General features: G+C 47.3%; 3 protein-coding genes across 3 annotated transcripts; 2 read left to right on the forward strand and 1 right to left on the reverse strand.

Annotated features, from left to right (window-relative positions):
• Positions 1-786: 786 nt before the first annotated feature.
• On the forward strand, positions 787-2085 carry LOC109746762 (uncharacterized). The gene has a single exon (XM_020305871.4). The coding sequence runs from the start codon at positions 1189-1191 to the stop codon at positions 1858-1860; it is 672 nt and encodes a 223-aa protein (XP_020161460.2). The 5' UTR covers positions 787-1188; the 3' UTR covers positions 1861-2085.
• A 4919-nt stretch (positions 2086-7004) lies between these two features.
• On the forward strand, positions 7005-8486 carry LOC109746757 (small ribosomal subunit protein eS4-like). Its single transcript, XM_045232219.2, has 3 exons — positions 7005-7179; positions 7292-7389; positions 7875-8486. The coding sequence occupies exons 1-3, from the start codon at positions 7056-7058 to the stop codon at positions 8292-8294; spliced, it is 642 nt and encodes a 213-aa protein (XP_045088154.2). The 5' UTR covers positions 7005-7055; the 3' UTR covers positions 8295-8486.
• An 8374-nt stretch (positions 8487-16860) lies between these two features.
• On the reverse strand, positions 16861-18385 carry LOC109746761 (uncharacterized). The gene is made up of 3 exons (XM_020305870.4): positions 18217-18385; positions 18049-18124; positions 16861-17933 (listed from the first exon to the last, which is right to left on the reverse strand). The coding sequence occupies exons 1-3, from the start codon at positions 18241-18243 to the stop codon at positions 17107-17109; spliced, it is 930 nt and encodes a 309-aa protein (XP_020161459.1). The 5' UTR covers positions 18244-18385; the 3' UTR covers positions 16861-17106.
• Between the last annotated feature and the right edge of the window lie 520 nt (positions 18386-18905).

The following is an 18905-nucleotide window of genomic DNA, read 5'->3' on the forward strand; positions in this document are numbered from 1 at the left end:
CGCTTTGCCCCACCACCGACCGGCGCTGCCTTTGCACTGTGTGACCAGGCCACCAGGGCCATCCAAGCAGGGGTACTTTCGTAAGGTGGCGGCGATCACTAATCACTAAAGAACACAAGATTAGAAGAGGACCTCAATCTCAATGAGTCGCCGCGGTGTCTGGTTCTTAAACAGAGAGCACTTGATGACGTGCGATGCCCTTGGCCATAATTAATCCACTAGATTACATTAGAGAACTCGAGGAGTACTAGTGGCATGGCCATTATTTTAATTTTTTGAATAATAGTATAGGACGGTGCTGCAGCTAGTGCTGGCAGGGCGCACGTCCTCGTCCCTCCATTATTTCAGGAAGACCCAGGCTACCTGGTCAGGGCCCAACACATAAAGTTTTAACAGTGTTACACTTTGACCACGGTTACTCGGTATCCATAAACCTGTCAGACACCACAGTGGATCGAATTTTTCATTGCCTAGATACTAGAGTAGAAAACTTGCGCTCTGCGGCTCTGCTCTATTCCTGTTTTGTTTATTCTGATGATGCGTTTTCTCTTCGTCCATGATTTGTAAGGACGTTGCTGATGCTTTACGTATGCGTCGTGGCAGTGCAATGAATCACAAAAGGTCGAAGTGCATCATTGCCCCAAGGCTTCAATTTTAAGATCGCAATCTAACATAAATGCCACGCGTAGTATTGAAGACAGAAGCAATGATCGCAATCTAACATAAATGCCACGCAATCTAACATAAGGTTTCGTTACTCAGTTCGATAATTCTGAGTAATCTGAAATTCTATAAACCGAGCTGTGGTGTTGCCTAAAATGCAGCATAAAATGTGCACATTTTTTTCTCGAGTTAAAATGTGCACATTTTAGCACGTACTACTACAGTACAGTATATGTGTGTCATCCCGAATTGTCTGACGAGCTCACGGACGAAGCAAACAGAATACATAATTTTGAATGATTATGCCCCCCATCTCGCAAAAAAAAATGATTATGCCCCGCAAAAAGAAAAAGAAAAACTTTGAATGATTACGACCATGTGTTCAGAATCTGAACGCTTGCGCTCCAAAATTCCGTTTACATAAGGTAAATACCGGCATTTAGACATAATCAAAAAACTTGTATAAATATGGAGTATTGACAATTTTTAGCACGAATCACGGCAACCCCTATAAATTCACTCGCCATGCCTCAGACGTTACTCCGCAGCATCAAGCAGCTAGCCATATCTCGTCTCTCTCGTCTCACTCCTCTGTTTCTTTCCCGTCGACCACAGAGTGACATTGAGGTTGCAATCCAGCTAGAAGGCCATCCTACAGTCTGCAGCATTGCCATGGACGCCACAAAGACAGCAGCCAAGGCTGTGGCGGCAGGAAACGGCGACGGAGACGCCGCTCCGTCCGCCGCACCGAAGCCGGTGCCTCGGCAGGAGGAGCCGCTGCCAGGAGACGCGGCCGACCCGGCGCCTGCGAAGGCAACGACGAGCGCTACTGTCGCGGAGAGCGGCGTGGAGGACGAGCAGGTGGAGAGGTTCTACGCGCTGCTGGCCAACATCCGGGCCATGAGGGGCATGAACGAGAGCGGGAGCGACGATGCCGGCGCGAGCTCGGAGGGTGCCAGCGAGGTCTGCGGCGGCGGGAGGAAGCGCGCGCGCTGGGCAGAGCCGCCTTGGAGGCCGGCGTTCAGGATGGAGGACTTCGAGGACGCCAGCGCGTCCAAGAAGGACATGAAGGACGACGGTGCCGCCAGCCATCGGCGCCCGGGCAAGGAGACCAAGGACGAGGATGGCGGGAAGGAGGACGACGTGGCACGGAATGGCCGTGGAGTCGTCACGCCGTCCCCAGAGAGGAAAGTTTGACTCTCTATCGCCTTGTCGCTGATACTGGCTGCGCGCGAAACACGTGTGGTCACGTGTTCTCCGTGGGCGCGTCGTCGGTGGGTCACGGAGGAAAGCTCCATATGCTTGCGCTTATGCCATGTCCAGCGACACATTTTAAGCGTCTTACCTGCTGTTGAAAATAATTTTATAAATGTTCAAGCCCACGGGTACATGGACACATGTGCGTTTCTTCCCGGAATAAAACTTGCCCTGGTTCATCAGCAAAGCTAAAATCTTTATACTGCACGCAGAAAAGATGTACCCACGCTAAGGAATCCGATGCCACTGCAGGGCAATGCCGCTAGAGGTTATATCTGCGGTCTTTCTTCACTGGATCAGAGTGTAATTCGTTTTCGTGTACCTGACGAATCGTATGAATATCATGGCTTCGGCGAGTTAGATGCTATGATGATACGAACTTTTGGACGGTTGGATCTCTGATCCTATGGCATCTGTGCAATTTTTGTATTTATGCGTAATTTCCAAACTCTCTGAAGGCTTTTCTGTAAAAAAAACGACATTCTGGGGGCCGTTGGATCTAAGATCTAGGAGGTCATATGACCGTATCATCTATGGTGCGGGAAGTAACGGATCATCGCAAGTGGCACCGCTCGGTACAGCATCTCCAAACGCAATCACCAAACGGACGCCCCAAACGTCCACGGACATCTAGCCAAGCGAAGGCCATCCAACCGTGTTTTACAACTTTCCTACTTTCAAATGATGAAAACACAAATTGTGAATGAAATTTAAGCTAAGTATGATATATTACATTACATGCAAACTAACAAAATTAATGAGTTTGATATATATTACATGCAAACTATCCAAAATTAAACTAAACTAAACTAATTTGAAACTAAGTAGCGGGCAGTGACCTATTAGACATGGCATCCGAGGCCACATGGACCGTCAGCGCCGCCGTCGTTGTCATTGTTGCTGTTGACGCCCAGGATGCCACAGGTACGCACTCACGCGTCAGGCTCCAGCCTCTGTGTTGCTTCTCGTGTCCACCGCCGCCTTGCGCAGCCCCTGCTCCTTCGGAGCTCACGCTCTGACTAGACGCCGCCAAGGAGGAGGACGCATGCGCTGATCCGCAGTTGCGTGCATTGGTCTCCTTGGTGGTCTTGGACCGATCCAAGGCCCACGCCACCACGAGCCCCTCGTCGGAGAGAACTCAGGGGTGGGGCCATTGGGTCTTGGCGAAGGAGGTCGAGCGCACTGTAGGCGCTGCTCCGTTGGAGTGAGGGCTTTGGAGCCCCCGGACAATGAGAGGGATGTGTCGCGTGACCAGCCGCAGCCAATGTAGTACTCGAGGCGGGTGCGCGAATTCGGTGGGGATAGTGGCTCCTCCTTCCAGACGATGGGTTAAGCGTTGCTTGGTGCCTGGCTAGCGACGCTGCAGGGACGACAACTCCTCTAGATGCAGCATCCGGTCGGGATGTCGTGGTTCGACGGTGGGGGCGTTGGCAGCTAGCTCGGAGCGTTGCGGATAGCTGCCAAGCATAAGCACAAAGGAGCATGAAAGCATAAGCACAAAGGAGCATGAGGATGGCGTCACGCCACGTCCTAAGGGACCTGGGCTCCACGACGACGACCCATGAGGGTAATGACACAAAGTGCCACTGCCGCTAAGTCCGAATGGACGAACATCGGTTTTCACCTGGAGCCTTGGCATGGGGAGGAGAATCGCGACGACGTCCTTAAGAGGACGACAACACACGCGACCGTCACCGCCAAAGTGAAGAGCTTTGGCTCTATAACTTTCCCGTGCCAATGCGAAGCACCTAGGTCATCGATCCCTACTAGACGCCACCCTGATATCCAGGACGCCAACTTGCTCACCACCGCCAACTGCCGACCCACGATCATTGCAAGAGATGCCCAAACCTGGTGGAGGGACAACCCAACCTTAGGCCATAGGCACAACCGGTCTGGCCAGGCCTTGGACCGTTGCCGGTCCCCATATGACCATGCTGGGTCAAGAGAACGAACCTCTAGCCTCTTTGAAATAATACATGCCTATTTAAACCAAGATAAAATCACAAGTTTCGGAAACTAAAACTCAAAACTTGGTGTGCCCTCATGCGGAATCCGACAATTTTGTGGATCACTAAGCAATCATATGGTCGGAGAGGGCTGGGTAGGTGCGTGCCCCTGCGAATTTCCAATCCAAAGATGCACCTTTTAGCCCTTTCCTCATGCCATCAACCTTGGTGAATTCTTCAAAAAACCGAGGAAACGGTCGTGTGGGCCATAATTCACTCCCTACTTATGAAATATACGCACTGAGTTAAATAGCCTTCGAGGACAATATTACATACTATTGAAATTTAAGCACAAATGTATTAGATCAAGCACTTGTGATGAGCTTTAACACTACTCTTTACTAGCAAAATGCCCATGTGTTGCAACTGAATCAACTTTATTCTAGTGATTCACTATACGCCCTCCATTTTTATATACAAGACCACAAACTCATATTACAGGTACCAAGGTAAAATTTAATGCATACTTTGCAAGTCAATCTTTTTTTCGTTTATTGGAATCATTAATACGCAACATGCATGCAAGAAAACTGAGTGGAGGGACTAGCTAGTGTCATTATGACGGCATGCATACAAGTATTAAACAAGTTGCTAGTACGAGGAAATATCATTAATTTCTTTCCTCGATTACTGTTTGTGGCCTTGTATAGATGCAAAACGTATATCCCATAGTGGCCTTCTATAAGTAAATGGAGGAAGTAAGAGAATTTTGTTTCTTTTTTTTGCGGGGATTTTTATTCGGTTGAGATTGAGATATGTTGTGGGAGGGAATCCATAGGCAAAGGTAAGGATTATATGATGTGATTGAGATTGTGTATGCACAACTATGTGAGTTGACTTTGTTGTTTGTTTGCAAGGGATTTCTTGCTATTGATGATTTATCTAATTTATGTTGATATCTTTGCAAGGGATTTCTTTCCCCACAAACAAGGTGGTGTGTGGTCGGTTTAAAAAAAATAAGTTAATGGGTTTACAGCGTTGTTTGAAAAAAAACTGAGGGAGGAGGCATGTATCAATGGGAGTTGTGGGGACAATGGAAGCGAAACCAACAAACTCCCTTTAATAGTAGATACTATCATCTTCAGTGCACTTCCCATCATAAATAAATGTTTTATTATATCCAGATCAAGCAAATATTTATCACAAATTTTTAAAACCATTCAAATTATGTATACAACTCATTCATTATACATTGGGGGAAAGCTTAAAAAGTCCATTCATTGATCATAATTTTTTTCTTGGTAGCTTACCAAGTAGACAACCAGTTTCTCAAATCTCAAAAAAAAAGAGAGAGCGGACAACCTGATTGAAAGATCTACTCAAATGATAAGTGATACACGTGTGGCATAAAGTAACATCACCCTAACATTTTTTACACTAAAGTTGTCATTCGGAAAAAATAAAAACTAAAACTTGTCATCCAAACAGAAAGTTGTCATGTTTCATAACTAAACTTGTCATCCTCGGGCAACTAAGCTTGTCATAAAAAAATGTCAAGGCGGAATTGCTTCGCGCCACACGTGTGTATCATACAGCGAAATCTGCTATAGCGGGCTGATTAGGACTCGTTGTACTTACACTGACTAACTGTTCAGATTCAGGATTCTTAGAAAAAAAATAGGTGCTCAGTTTCATTGGGCTGCGACCCAGCCAACAGCCCAAAAGCTCCGGATCCTAATTTGCAGTCGCCCCACTAGCAACGCATCCGACGGCAGCCACGTTCGAGCGAGGCCATAAAACCCCCTGGCCAGTTCGGCTGCCGCCATCGCATTTTCTAGGGTATATCTCCGCCTCGATCGCTCCTCCGCCACCTCGGCGCTCCGTCGTCTTCTCACGTGAGCGTGCGAGAAGCCACAGGAACCGAGAAAAATGGTCAGACCCTAACTCCGATTCGTCTATGTGCTCTCCAATTGGTAGTGAAAATTTGTCTTTGGTGCTTTGCTCTGCATGGCCTCTGTTCTTGTTCGATTAGCCTAGTTGACCTGCAATATGTAATTTGCATTGCCCATGTCTTGATCCGATCGGTTGCTTATTTTTTGTTTGAGGCTGTAGAGCACACCTTCGTTTTTAACTAAGGTGGCATTCTTCTTGAGACAAATCTTCCTGTCATTTTGATCTGCATGTAGAGTGAAGTGCGGTCATTCCTGTCAACACGATACGTCGATCGACGACCACTTGGTGTAGTGCATTTTATACGCATGGTTCTTGTGATGAGGTGTTATTTATGTGTTCTCGCACCATCATAGCCATTTTTAATTCAAAACGTTAATTGTGTGATACACAAGACTAGTCACTGGATCATATTTTTGTTTTTGCTAGGGAGCTATCTTAATGTAGCTCTAGAAACAGCGCGTACCGCATAGTGGAATATCCTTTTTGTCGATTTCTAGTTATGACGGATGCAAGTTGGATGAGTATTGAGATTTATTTGTTTCTGCTTGTCCATGCCAATGGGCACTGTTTTTCTTCTTCTGAAAGTTTGATTGCTCTAGTAAATTGCTAAAGGAATTTAGCCAATTAGGATGTTGGGATGGTTTAACAGCCATTTTCGTTCAGTTTCTGTATTATTAATGTGACGCTTCCACGCTATCGGGAATAATACACCACTGCTCTAGAGGTAAAGCTTACATCATTTGTGAAGTTATCGCCCATTCTGTTGTCCAATCTCTGGTATGGTCTGTAGAAGTAGGACAAAGGTATTAAGTTTTTTTTCAGTAAAGCAAAACCTTTATTAGCTAGATTGTTCTACTTGTGCTGATGGTTTTCTATGCCATTGAGTCACATAATGAAATAATTAGTCCACACATAGATAGAAGCACAAGGAAGTAAGGATCAATTTGTAAAGAAATCACTGGGTATACATTTTCCTTTTCTTTCTGTCGACAGGCGAGGGGTCTGAAGAAGCATGTGAAGAGGCTCAATGCCCCTAAACATTGGATGGTTGAAAAGCTTGGTGGAGCATTTGTAAGCATATTTGATAACTCTAAATATGCTGTTCAAATTTTAAAGAATAACGGGATATGCACGTGCTATATTTGCTCAGTACTTATGATAATTTCTTTTGAGCAGGCACCTAAGCCGTCTTCTGGTCCCCACAAAGCTAGGGAGTGCTTGCCATTGATCCTTATGCTCAGGAACAGGCTGAAGTATGCTCTGACCTATAGTGAAGTTGTTTCGATCATGATGCAGCGACATATTATGGTTGATGGGAAGGTTAGGACTGACAAGACATATCCTGCTGGATTCATGGGTAATTTTTCTTGCTTGCTTGTGATTGATCCAGATTTTCAATACGCACTAGTAATTCATTTCTTGTTTATGAGATGTTGCATACTCTGTTATTAACTTACTCTGTTCTGCAGATGTTGTGTCAATTCCGAAGACAGGGGAGAACTTCCGCCTTCTTTACGACACCAAGGGTCGCTTCCGTCTCCACAGCATCAAGGATGAGGAGGCTAAGGTAAAAGCACCTGTACAATTGTTCAGAATACGAGCTGTTCTTGCTCTGTATGCTTCTCTGTGATATGGTATTTTTACATCAATCGGTATGCTTGTGTGATATGCTAAATTCACCACCGTAATTTTTCATGTTCTGTGTGTTTCTTTGATGCAACTAAGGAACTTGAAGCCAGATTGTTAGAAGTCCAACCCATTCAAAAAAATCAAAAGACTTGTATACCGATTAAGTTGCTTCCCTAAAGCCCACTCTCGTTTTGATTTTTCTAGTTACTTGTTCGTACTGTTTTCTGTCCAAAATTCCCAATGCAGTTACATATGTACACTTTGCTCAGGTTGTTTTCTGTTTTGCTTTTCAAAAACTAAACTCATTAAATGGTAAAAAGAACATATTCCTAGTGATGATTATCTTGTGGCTTGAGAATTACTCCGTATATCACTTTTTGCCGGAACCCTTTTCTGTTGTTGAGTTTGTAATCTGTTTTGCAGTTCAAGCTCTGCAAGGTTAGGACTGTGCAATGTGGGCAGAAGGGTGTCCCTTCCCTCAACACCTACGACGGCCGCACCATCCGCTACCCTGACCCTGCCATCAAACCCAACGACACCATCAAGATTGACCTGGAGACCAATAAGATTGTGGATTTCATCAAGTTTGAGGTCGGGAATTTTGTGATGGTGACCGGAGGCAGGAACACCGGGCGCATCGGGGTGATCAAGAGCAGGGAGAGGCACGAGGGCAGCTTCGAGACCATCCACGTCGAGGATGCCCTCGGCCATCAGTTCGCCACCCGCCTGGCCAACGTCTTCAGCATTGGCAAGGATAGGAAGTCGTGGGTCTCTCTTCCCAAGGGCAAGGGCATCAAGCTCACCATCATTGAAGAGGCAAGGAAGCGCATTGCTGCGGCTTGATTTCAGAACCCTCCTGGAATAAATAAATGGATTAGTTGTGACTTGTGAGGAGTCATTTAGAATGTTAGATGTTCCTATTGGAGACGAGCCATGTTTTAGTTCTGCGTTTGACATTCGTTGAACTGTTCTAGTTGTTGCGTTACTTTGAGCACTGAAAGTAATTGATAAAAATAAATTGTTTTGCCGATCTTTTAGCAAATGAGGCTATGTTTTAATTAGTTCTCGCGCAGGAAATCTAAGATACCTTGCAATGTTTTTTTATCTACATTATAAGAACATTTGCTGTACCATTCCATTTGCATGTGGACTTCGAGGTGGTACTTATTTTTTGTTGCACATAGTCCTATAGAGGCGACAAGACATGCTTGACATGCTTGTTGTTGTTGGATTGACGGTGGTGCGACAGTGACGGGAGGTGATGCGGTATTGGACGTCTTTGTCTTTCAGTATCTCCTTCAGCAGTATTCGGCTACCAAGAGTCGGTAGGGAATGATGATCGTGTCCTTGCCGAAGGTGGTGGATCAAAACTCGATTTTGGGAATGAAAATCCCGAGACCGGCCTATGGCTGGACTCCTCACCACCGGCGCATGTGCGGTGTTTCCTTCTTGAAGGCTTAGCCTAGGGGTTGCGTACTTTTTGTCTTTACCTAGGTGAAGCTACGAACGTGAGGCATGTGGGTTTTCTTTTTTGGGTCGAATTTGTTCTGAAATTTATTTCTTAAATAATACTAATAGAATACCTGTGCGTTGCCACGGGCCTTCTAATATTTTTGTTGGTTGCATATTGAAGCATAATGCATTTCAAATTTCACATGCGTAGAAAAGATTTCCAGTAACAGTCGACAATTATACTTGATGCAATGTATTTTCATTTTCCCACTTCACTTGCATCTCCATTATTTCTTTTTAGTTGCAATGTATTAGAAATGTAATTTGACAACATATACATGAAGAGCATAAAATCATATACTTCCTCCATTCCTAAATATAAGTTTTTTTAGAGATTCCAATACGGACTATATGCGGAGCATAATGAGCGAATCTACACTCTAAAATATGTCTATATTAGGGATGAAAACGGCGCGAAAACGGATGGAACTGGGTGCTACCATATTTGTTTTCATATTTTTTTGCAGAAGCGGAAACGAATACAGAAACCTCGGAAATGAATACAGAAACAGATACTACCGGAAACAAACACGGAGCGAATACAGAGCGGACACGGAAACAAAACGGTGTGTTGACCGGAACTTAAAGCCCCCTTAAATCATGGAGAAATACAGACAAAAAAAAACTAAATGATGGAATTGTTAACACGGCTACAAAATAATATGGTTAAGTTGGTAACATAGGCTAGTATTGTAGTAGTACATGAAAAATTTCATATAGGGTCTAGCTGAGTATGTGTGTGGTAGTAAAAGTTGGTACTCTAATCATACATTCTACTCATTGTGTCATTGCGTGTTGTTTGATAGTTGGGCTGCAAAGCAGTCATGGGCCTATAGTTGAAACAGAAATTCCATATTAACGAAAACGGAAAGTTCCATTTCCACGTGGGTTCCGCCGGAAAACATCATTTCGTTTTTGTTTTCGTTTCCGCATAAAAAATTTCATTTCCATTTTCATTTTGCAAATTTCCATTTCCATTTTCATATTTTCTCTCCGCTTCCATTTTTCCTCTGGAAAAGCGGAAACTTTCCACTCCATTTTCATCCCTAGTATATATACATCCGTATGTAGTTCGTATAGAAATCTCTATAAAGACTTATATTTAGAAACGAAGGGAGTACAAAATAACCCAACACACTCTTGTAACGAATAAATTATTGTTATCTAGAATATAAATATAATGATGATAAAATAATTGCATGTATCTTGAATATGAAAATAAAATAGATAAATATACTTGTCTGTGCTCGTGTGCATCTTTTGATGCATAGACCAGGGTTATACTCCTTTTCGAAAAAAAGAAAAAGAGGTTAAGTACTGAAAAAGACGCAACGTTCATTATGTGGAAGTTTCACATACCTTATGTTATGTAGTTCTCCCGCATAAAATCTATGCTACCCACCAATGTTTGTTGATCCACATTATTTAGAACATTTGCTATACCATTCCATTGACATGTGGACTTTGAGGCGGGAATTTTATTTTAGCCCATATACGTGATCTTATTGATAGAAGATTTGGAAGTGATTATGAACTACATATATGTAATGTTTTGTGCTTGAGTTTAGGTACGTGTGCATCTTTACAACATCTAAAAAATTATAGCAATGTTATAACATGTGATGTTGTGCAACTTCTAAGCATCATGCAAAAAATATGAAAAGGGGTCAAATGTATCTGGATAAGAAGTGAAAATATTCAACTTAACTTTTTAACATGACATATTTTCTCCTATTTTTGGGTGATTTATTATGGACCGTTATTTGTTTTGAGATTTTTCTCACAAGTATATAGACCATAGATTCAACAATCCACTCTTGCACGCACATTTTCTTTTCCATCTGTAAAGTCCTCTTTCGTTCCCAATATTCCAAAACCACCTCAATTAGTATGAAAAATGTAGGATTAGTTTGTCATGACATATTGAATCCTATAAAAACTTAAAAAAAAAATACATGAATCTATAAAAAAATGGTTGCATCGTAGGTTAACGCAATTCCTATATCAAATTTCTTTGAACCAAAGGCTCTAAATTTCCTACATGGCAAACAAATGCATAAGCCAATGTAACCCCTTTCTATCTATTTTTTGTGGGTGGGTTGTTGCTACATGTGTTCATTACTAAAACTGAGAAAAGAAAACCTCCCAGAATCACCCAATATTCCAACAATTTGAGTTGTTGCCGTATACGATACGATCGAGGGTGGTAACAAGTGTCCACCCCCCCCCCCCCCGCGTCGTCTCCTCCGAGGAGACCCGAGGGAAACCCTAACCGCCGCCCCCTCCTTCCCTTCCGCCGGCTCCAGAGGTGTGCGTCGATGTGCGCTCGACACCGAGGAATGTGGCGGCGGGGGATCCGGCGGCTCCATGTACCGTGGAGGGCCTCGGCATCCGGGGCGGCGGCCCCGGGTGGACAGCGCGGGGTGGCCCTTGCGACGGGCCATTCCTGCTGGAGCTGGTGAAGCGCCTCCCTCGGTCTCGAGGGTGACGAGGAGGCGTCGGCCCCCGGTCACTGGTGTGCAGCCTTCCCCTCGCGGTTGCCACCGCCAGATGCAACCCACCCTCTCTGCCCCGATCTGCTCCTTCCATTGCCGGTTTCGGGTCCCAGTGGCTTAGGCCGTTCTTCCCGAGCGCCGGTAGCGCGGATCTCGTCGAGCGGGGTTGGATCCGGGGAAAACCCTGGCCGGCGCTGCAGCCACACCATAGGCGACGCCCTGGGCGCCATTGAAAGAACATGCGGTGCCCCCATGTTTGGTTTTGGTAATTGATGACAATCTCTATGGACTAATGGTTGCCTTGAGTTATATTTGAAGGATTTGTCCATAGGCATTTCTTGAAGTCCATGTGTTGGTTTCAAGGAGTTTATGTGGTGACCAAGGTGTTATTAAGGAATTATCCAAAGATTGGTCATGTGAGAGTTGAGCTTATTGCAAGCATGTCTTGAAGAAGAAGATTGTGTGATCATTCATGTTTACCTTCAAGACATCATCCAAATGAAGAGAGTTGGAAAGAGTCAAGGTTGATCAAGACTAAGTCAAGAGTGAATCAAGTTGATCAACACACAAAGCGCACAAGATGTACCGAGGGATCAAGCGATCCCATGGTATGGTAAGCATTGTCAATTACGCTTTGTGTACTAACCCATGGTCTTAGTGAGAGTTCTTTGTGGGGTTACGTTGCGGTGTGCAAGTTCAAGTGAAGCGGGCAAGTTCAAGTAAAGCATCACGAAGAGATCAAATGCTTGAAGCCATTGTGGTGAAAATGTACTTGTGAAGATGTGCGGAAGGGTGGCTCACCCATAGTGGAGTATGGGGGAGCAATCAACTAGTCTTCATCGAGCCAACGCAATCAAGAAAGGTGGTCCATCTTTAGGGAATCAAGATCGTCATCATCTAGCTCAAGTGGACCATGTGCAAGGCAAAGGTTTGCTCTTGATAGGTTTTCTATTTTTACCGGTCTCATGATGGTAGTTGGGAGACCGGGTTATAGGATCGATTGCCGTACTATCAAGGGGGGCTCTCGATGAGTAGCTTGATTGTATCGTTCATAGAGAGCTCAAACCATTGCATCCTTGCATCATCTTTATTGGTTCTTGTTTGGTTCTTCTCTTTGTGAGTTTTGGAGCTTATGGTCATCTTGATGACAAGCTCGAGTTCATCGAAAACGGAGTTCACTCACATCTTCTATGATGTTTTCGATGTTGGAGGTTATGTCGGTTCTTCTCGGTTGGAGGTTTCACTCCTCTATTTGTTGGCATACCTCCCCTGCCTCTTCTTACTATAACCAGTCGTTGTTTTGATGCTACTCGTCTTCCTCTATCCAATAAGCTTGAGTTTGCTCAATTCGGAGCTCATATGAAGAAGTTTTGGCAGTTCTGTTTTTCTCCCTGCGGTAGTACCGCGGTGGCAGCGGTGGTACCGCTTGTAGCGTCAAGCGGTAGTACCGCTCCAGTACCGCTCTACTACCGCCTCGATTTTGGGTCTGCTCTTTTCGTGTCGGGTTCAGCGGTAGTCGCGCTGCAGTAAGGCACGGTAGTTCCGCCTATAAGCGGTAGTACCGCTCCGGTCGAGCGGTAGTACCGCTGGGGTGAGCGGTAGTACCGCCCCAAGGTTCATGTTTTGTTGATCCGTTTCCCTGCTTCTTCCGCCCGAGTTGTAGTACCGCTCGTGTGCGGGCTGAGCACATAACGGTTGGATTTTCCCCCTCCTATAAAAGGGGGTCTTCTTCCCCAATGAACCTTATCCTTTGAGCTCGTGTTCTTCCCCCATTGTTGACCTTCTTCGAGCTTGCTAACTCTCAATCCCTCCATGGATTCTTGCTAGTTTTTGAGGGAAAAGAGAGAGGAGATCTAGATCCACATTTCCACCAATCACTTTCTCCTCTATGTGAGGGGAACCCCTTGGATCTAGATCTTGGAGTTCTTGGTGTTCTCCTTCTTGTTCTTCCTCTCTTTTTCCTCCCTAGCATTAGTTGCTTCGGTGGGATTTGAGAGAGAAGGACTTGGGCACTCCGTGTGCCCTTGCCATTGCATTTGGTGCATCGGTTTGAGTTCTCCACGGTGATACGTGGAAGTTACAAGTTGAGGAGCTTATTACTCTTGGGTGCTTGGTGCCCTTGAGCTTGTTCCTCTTGGGTGCTTGGGCGCCCTAGACGGTTGGTGGTGTTTGGAGCTCAATCATTGTGGTGTAAGGCTCCGGGCAAGCGTCGGGGTCTCCAATTAGGTTGTGGAGATCGCCCCGAGCAATTTGATGGGTTCCGGTGACCGCCCCCAAGGGTTGCCAAAGTGTACGGGTTCGGTGACCGCCCCCAAGGGTTGCCATTTGTACGGGTTCGGTGACCGCCCTCAAGGGTCCCTTAGTGGAATCACGGCATCTTGCATTGTGCGAGGGCGTGAGGAGATTACGGTGGCCCTAGTGGCTTCTTGGGGAGCATTGTGCCTCCACACCGCTCCAAACGGAGATTAGCATCCGCAAGGGTGTGAACTTCGGGATACATCGTCGTCTCCGCGTGCCTCGGTTATCTCTTACCCGAGCCCTTTACTTATGCACTTTACCTTGTGATAGCCATATTGTTTCTTGTCATATATCTTGCTATCACCTAAGTAGTTTTTCTTGCTTAGCATAAGTTGTTGGTGCACATAGGTGAGCCTAGTTGTTGTAGGTTTTGTGCTTGACAAATTAACCGCTAGGTTTATTCCGCATTTGTTCAAGCCTCAACCGTAATTATTTTAAAGCGCCTATTCACCCCCCCTCTAGGCGACATTCACGATCTTTCAGCCGTTCCCCTGCTTGGAGGCCGTGGTGTGGATCCTTCTCCCCCTCCTTCCGTCCCCTGTTAGGTGAAAGCCTAGGTCCCATGATTCGGGCGGCGATGACACATCCGTGTCGTGTTCCTTCTTGGAGGCGCAGTCCGGGGATCGCAGTGGCGGCGAAAGAGTCTGGTTGTGGATGTGATGGTGGCGGGTGACAGCTAGGCTCTGCGCTTCAATACCTTTTCTTCAGTTGCTCATCGTTGTTACCCTTGTTTGCTGTGACTGTGGCCGACAGCTCTTGCCCTTCGGTGTGGCTTAACCGCGGACGATGACGGTGCTCGGAGTGGTGTGTTCTGAGCTTGCGGGTCTGCTCCTAGTTTCTTCTCCATACGCAGCTTGGACGTCTTCCATCTGGGTTCTAGGGTGAACCGAGTTGCCGGCTGCCGGTGCGGCATCCTTCGAACCAGGATGAGAGGGCAGGGGTCCTTTGCAGTGGCAGTTCCAGAGGAGGTTCGGTCCATTACTGTCTTTGAGTTTGGCTACGATCACGAAGCTTGCGCGGTGGTGCATCCTCTCGAGTCCGTAGTTAGTCCTGTTGGTGTAGGTCGTCCTGTAGGGTGATGGCCGCAGCATGGCGTGGCCTCTGCTTGCTATTGCTGCCGCCTTTGAGTGTGTTTCGCTTTGCTCCTTGTATCATCCGCTTTGCTTCTATTTGCTTTTTCTTGTAAGTTGGTGATCTTGTAATCCTGGCCGGTTGATAGCTTTGTTAATTCAAAGCCGGGCTCTTCTTGAGCCTTGGTTCTAAAAAAAAAAGTCACCCAATTATGTGTACATCCTGAATCTCAGATCCAACGGTCAGTATGGGAACATGTGAGCTGCCGAAGCACTTGATACTGGCTAGGTCCACTCTATTTTCTGCTTTGGACGTGTCTTCTCGTGGGCTCAGCATAAATGCATAGTAGCTTCTACTACTCGGTAGGAGGCTTGGCTTCCTGCCGAGAGAGCCGCTACGGCTACCTGTTGTCCATGGGTGACCATACATGCGCTGACCTGCGCCGCTGCCCGGCCCTGATTCCTCTTCCGTTAGCCGGCTGTAGCAATGCCATGCCGCTGGGCTGATAGCCTAGCCTGCCATCGGCTTGACATGACAAGACTCCTGTAAGCTAAGCAGCCGGCCATAGCTGCACTTGCTCGCGCGATTGGAGGAGCAATGTCTCTCCCTCCCCTGTGGGCTATGGCCGGCCCTACCGTGCTACACGATCGTAGGTGATGTATCGATTCCAGGAGGGTGAAATGAAATCACGGGAGTGATTATCCGCTGAAATCACGATCTGGTGAGGCTTAATTCAGGTTGTGACAGACAGTCGCTTGTTGAAGCTAACACCATTTCCCAGTCTTCCTTAAGATCCCTCTAACTCCAAGGCTCTATCATGAGGAAAAAGGAGTAGCAAACAGACCTGTTGCCTGATCTTATAGGAGCTCAGTGAAACAGGCATGCCCCTACTATGTCCAGGATTAGGCATTCAGACTATGACAACTCCTAGTTTCGATCTAACATTTCTTTCGAGAAAGCAAAGGCTGAATTTCTGAGCTCTACAGTCCTACTCCATTTACTCGCTTCCCAGTTCTGTTCATGTGGACCCACCATTAAACTCACTGCCGTCTCACCACAGCCTCGGATCCCCCATGTCCTTGAGACGCCACCATTATAACTGTCAGAGTGTGCAGCCCATACCATGCTGCTAGTTCTACTGCCTGTTTGTTACCACAAGAGACAAAGCTCATGCTCGGCTGCTCAAGCTGCTTGTTGCACTTTGCTCGAACATGGATTTCTCACATTTGTCGCCTCTATCCTAACAAGCTGTACTAGCAGCAGTAGATGTCTTGAGCTGTGGATGCAAAATCTCTGCTTGAGCATGGTGGCCTTTGGGCTCTGGTGGTCATGGTCGTCGTGCTGCACCATGCCCCAGGCCAAAGCTGGTCTTCCCATGCACTGCCCTCTGCAGCATTATAAATGCACTTTGCCATGTTGGCTTCAGCATATCCTGCCGTGCCAAAAGGTGAATCTAGTGTTGCTTTTGCTGGGTGGTTGCTCTGGTGAGGCCATTCAATGAGGAAGAGGACACTGTCAACTCTAGCCTTCTCTTGTTGCCCTTTTCTGAAGTCATGAAAAATGTATTAAGAAGGGACAAGTCAGGGTAAATCACAAATGGTGAAATTTTATGATTATGATCAGGTTAATGCATGGAAAGTATTGTCTCGATTCGGTGGCAATCAGAAGCAACATGTTCACTACGGTCTTTCCAGTCCTGTCAATCCACATCATGCAGGTTTCTTACGTGACATAAAACACTGATTCAGTTAAGTCAGTCTCTTTTTCTTTTTGGAGTTGGCAGTTAAGTCGGTCTTGACATGAACATGTTGTTGACCAAAACTGTGATTGCCAAATCATCACATTCCAACCAACCCTCATGCAATCGGATCACGGAGCTCATGACAAACTACCCTTCCTTGAACGGACTTGTTGGCAGTATTTAATTTTTTGGCAAGTTTGGGAGAAATTCAGGATTCATGCCAAGGCAGTCATCTCACTACAATTGGCAAATAATTTACATCTAGATGCAACAAGGAAATGAGAAGAGGAAAAGAGAAACCTGATTAATTAAAGGCACTGATGGCCAGGTTGCCTTGACAATTTTACAAAGTTGGGTCATCACAAGCACAAGAAATGTCACCTTACAAACTGCTTCGAGCCTGGACGTGTGATGAACATCAGAACCTCGTGATGTTTCTACTAGTAGTAGCACAATCTACTAACTATCCTTAGATAGACTCGACTAACTGCAATTAACTTGACGGTAAATTAAGGTTAAGCCAATTCTTACAGCTCCCTCACATCACGCGGCAGGAGTTGGCATTGTCGTCGCTGAAAAGATCGGCGTAGGAGTAGCGCGCCGGCGATGCCGCACCCGTCTGCGGCGCCCAAGGCGACGGCTGTGAGTAGTGGCAGCACGGCGGGTACGTGTACGGGAGCTCCTGCGGCGGCAGGGACCTCGCGCCTGGCGCTGCCGTCGCCGGCGCGGCGGCGTAGTAAGCCGCGCTCGCGCTCGGCCGCGCCATGCTGTAGCTCAGGACGTGCACCGGGGGCGGCTGCTGCTGCTGCAGGTGTGGTGGTGAGTGGCAAGTGTGGCTGCCTTGGTCCGATGCTGCCGCCACCACCACCGTGGCGATGGCATCTACCGGTTTCTCCTCCTGCCGCAGCTGCTTCCGCTTCCTCTCGGGGCCGTTGGATTGCTCCGCCGTGGGCTCCTTGCTGCGATGGCTGACAGCGTCGTTGCCGTCGGCGTCCGCATTGGTGCTCGCCGGGTCGTCTTGAGCCGGCTTCGCGGTCTCGCGGACGACTTTGTTGGGATCTTCTTCATGGGTGGCCTTGGAGTTGCTCTTGTCTGCGGCGTTTGTCCCCTCGTCGCCGGACGCCGGCTTGTGGGCGGTGCCAGTGCCACCGGGCTTGTCTGGCTGGATGGCGTCGTTCTTGGTTTCTCCGTGTCTCTGGGTTCCTACGGCCAGTTGCTGCTGCTGCTGCTGCTGCTGCTCCGGCCACAGCTGGGCGTTCTTGCCCGACCTGCGGAGCCTCTTCAGCAGGGCGTCGGCGCTGACGTTGCCGGTGACGGCGACCGTCACCTTGTTGCTCCGGGCGTCGATGTCGCATCTGTACACGCCTTCAGAAAAAGGCGAATCTATGGAATGAGAGGAAAATCCCTTTCACAGGAGCAAGCAAAATAGATGGACAAGTGAAGACAGCAGAGTGAAAATGTTGGAGAACCGACGACACACCATCGACGCCCTGCAGCACTTTCTTCACCTTCTTCTTGCATCCCTCGCAGTGGATGGACACCCGGAGCACCAGAGTCTGCACGCCAAGAAATCAAGGAGGCCTGGAGGGTAAGACTCGAGTAACAGCACGGCGAGCGAGAGTGACAGTGCTGGGTTTGGGGGAGGTACCTTGCACTGCAGAGGTTCTGTTGCCATGAGGAGGACGGTCTGTTCGGTGAGGAGCGAAGGAAGGTGGAGGGGAAGAGGGAGAAAGGGGAAGTAACGCCGGATTGTTGGGAGTGAGGGTTTGATTGATGCTGCCTCTGCGGTTGGGTTCGGGAGATATATCGGCCGTGTTTGGTCACTTGCAGATGGAGTGAAATGCATGAACGGAAGAACCCATCACATATGACAGGTGGGGCCCGCTCGTTGTGCGTTGACTAGTCCTCCGCCATCACCACCATCCCTCCCCTCGGGCAGCCATCCCATCCTCTCTCTCACTTCCCCGCCGCGCTCCCTCCTCCTCGACTCCCGTCATGGCTTCGTCTCCGTCGTGACGCCCTGCTGCCATGTCCCGCACGGCCCGCCGCTCGCTAGCACCCCATCCGCCTTGCCCCACTCTATAGGGATCAGGGCTCAAGCCAGGCACGCACCGCGAGCCCTTGCGGCCGGCCGACCAGCAAGCCGCACCAGAGCGAGCACTGCGACTCGTGCACCGCGCATCGGAACCGGATCCTCTAACATTCACAAAAAAAGTCACCATGCTACAGTGCTAGTCTAGTGTAAATTCAAGAAGAAAAGTTAGGGACTGTTAGCAGATTGTTTACTGTTGATACGTATAATAGATGTTTGTATGTAGTTACTATAAATGTACATAG

Source organism: Aegilops tauschii, chromosome 1, assembly GCF_002575655.3.
Source record: "Aegilops tauschii subsp. strangulata cultivar AL8/78 chromosome 1, Aet v6.0, whole genome shotgun sequence".
Classification (NCBI taxonomy): domain Eukaryota; kingdom Viridiplantae; phylum Streptophyta; class Magnoliopsida; order Poales; family Poaceae; genus Aegilops; species Aegilops tauschii.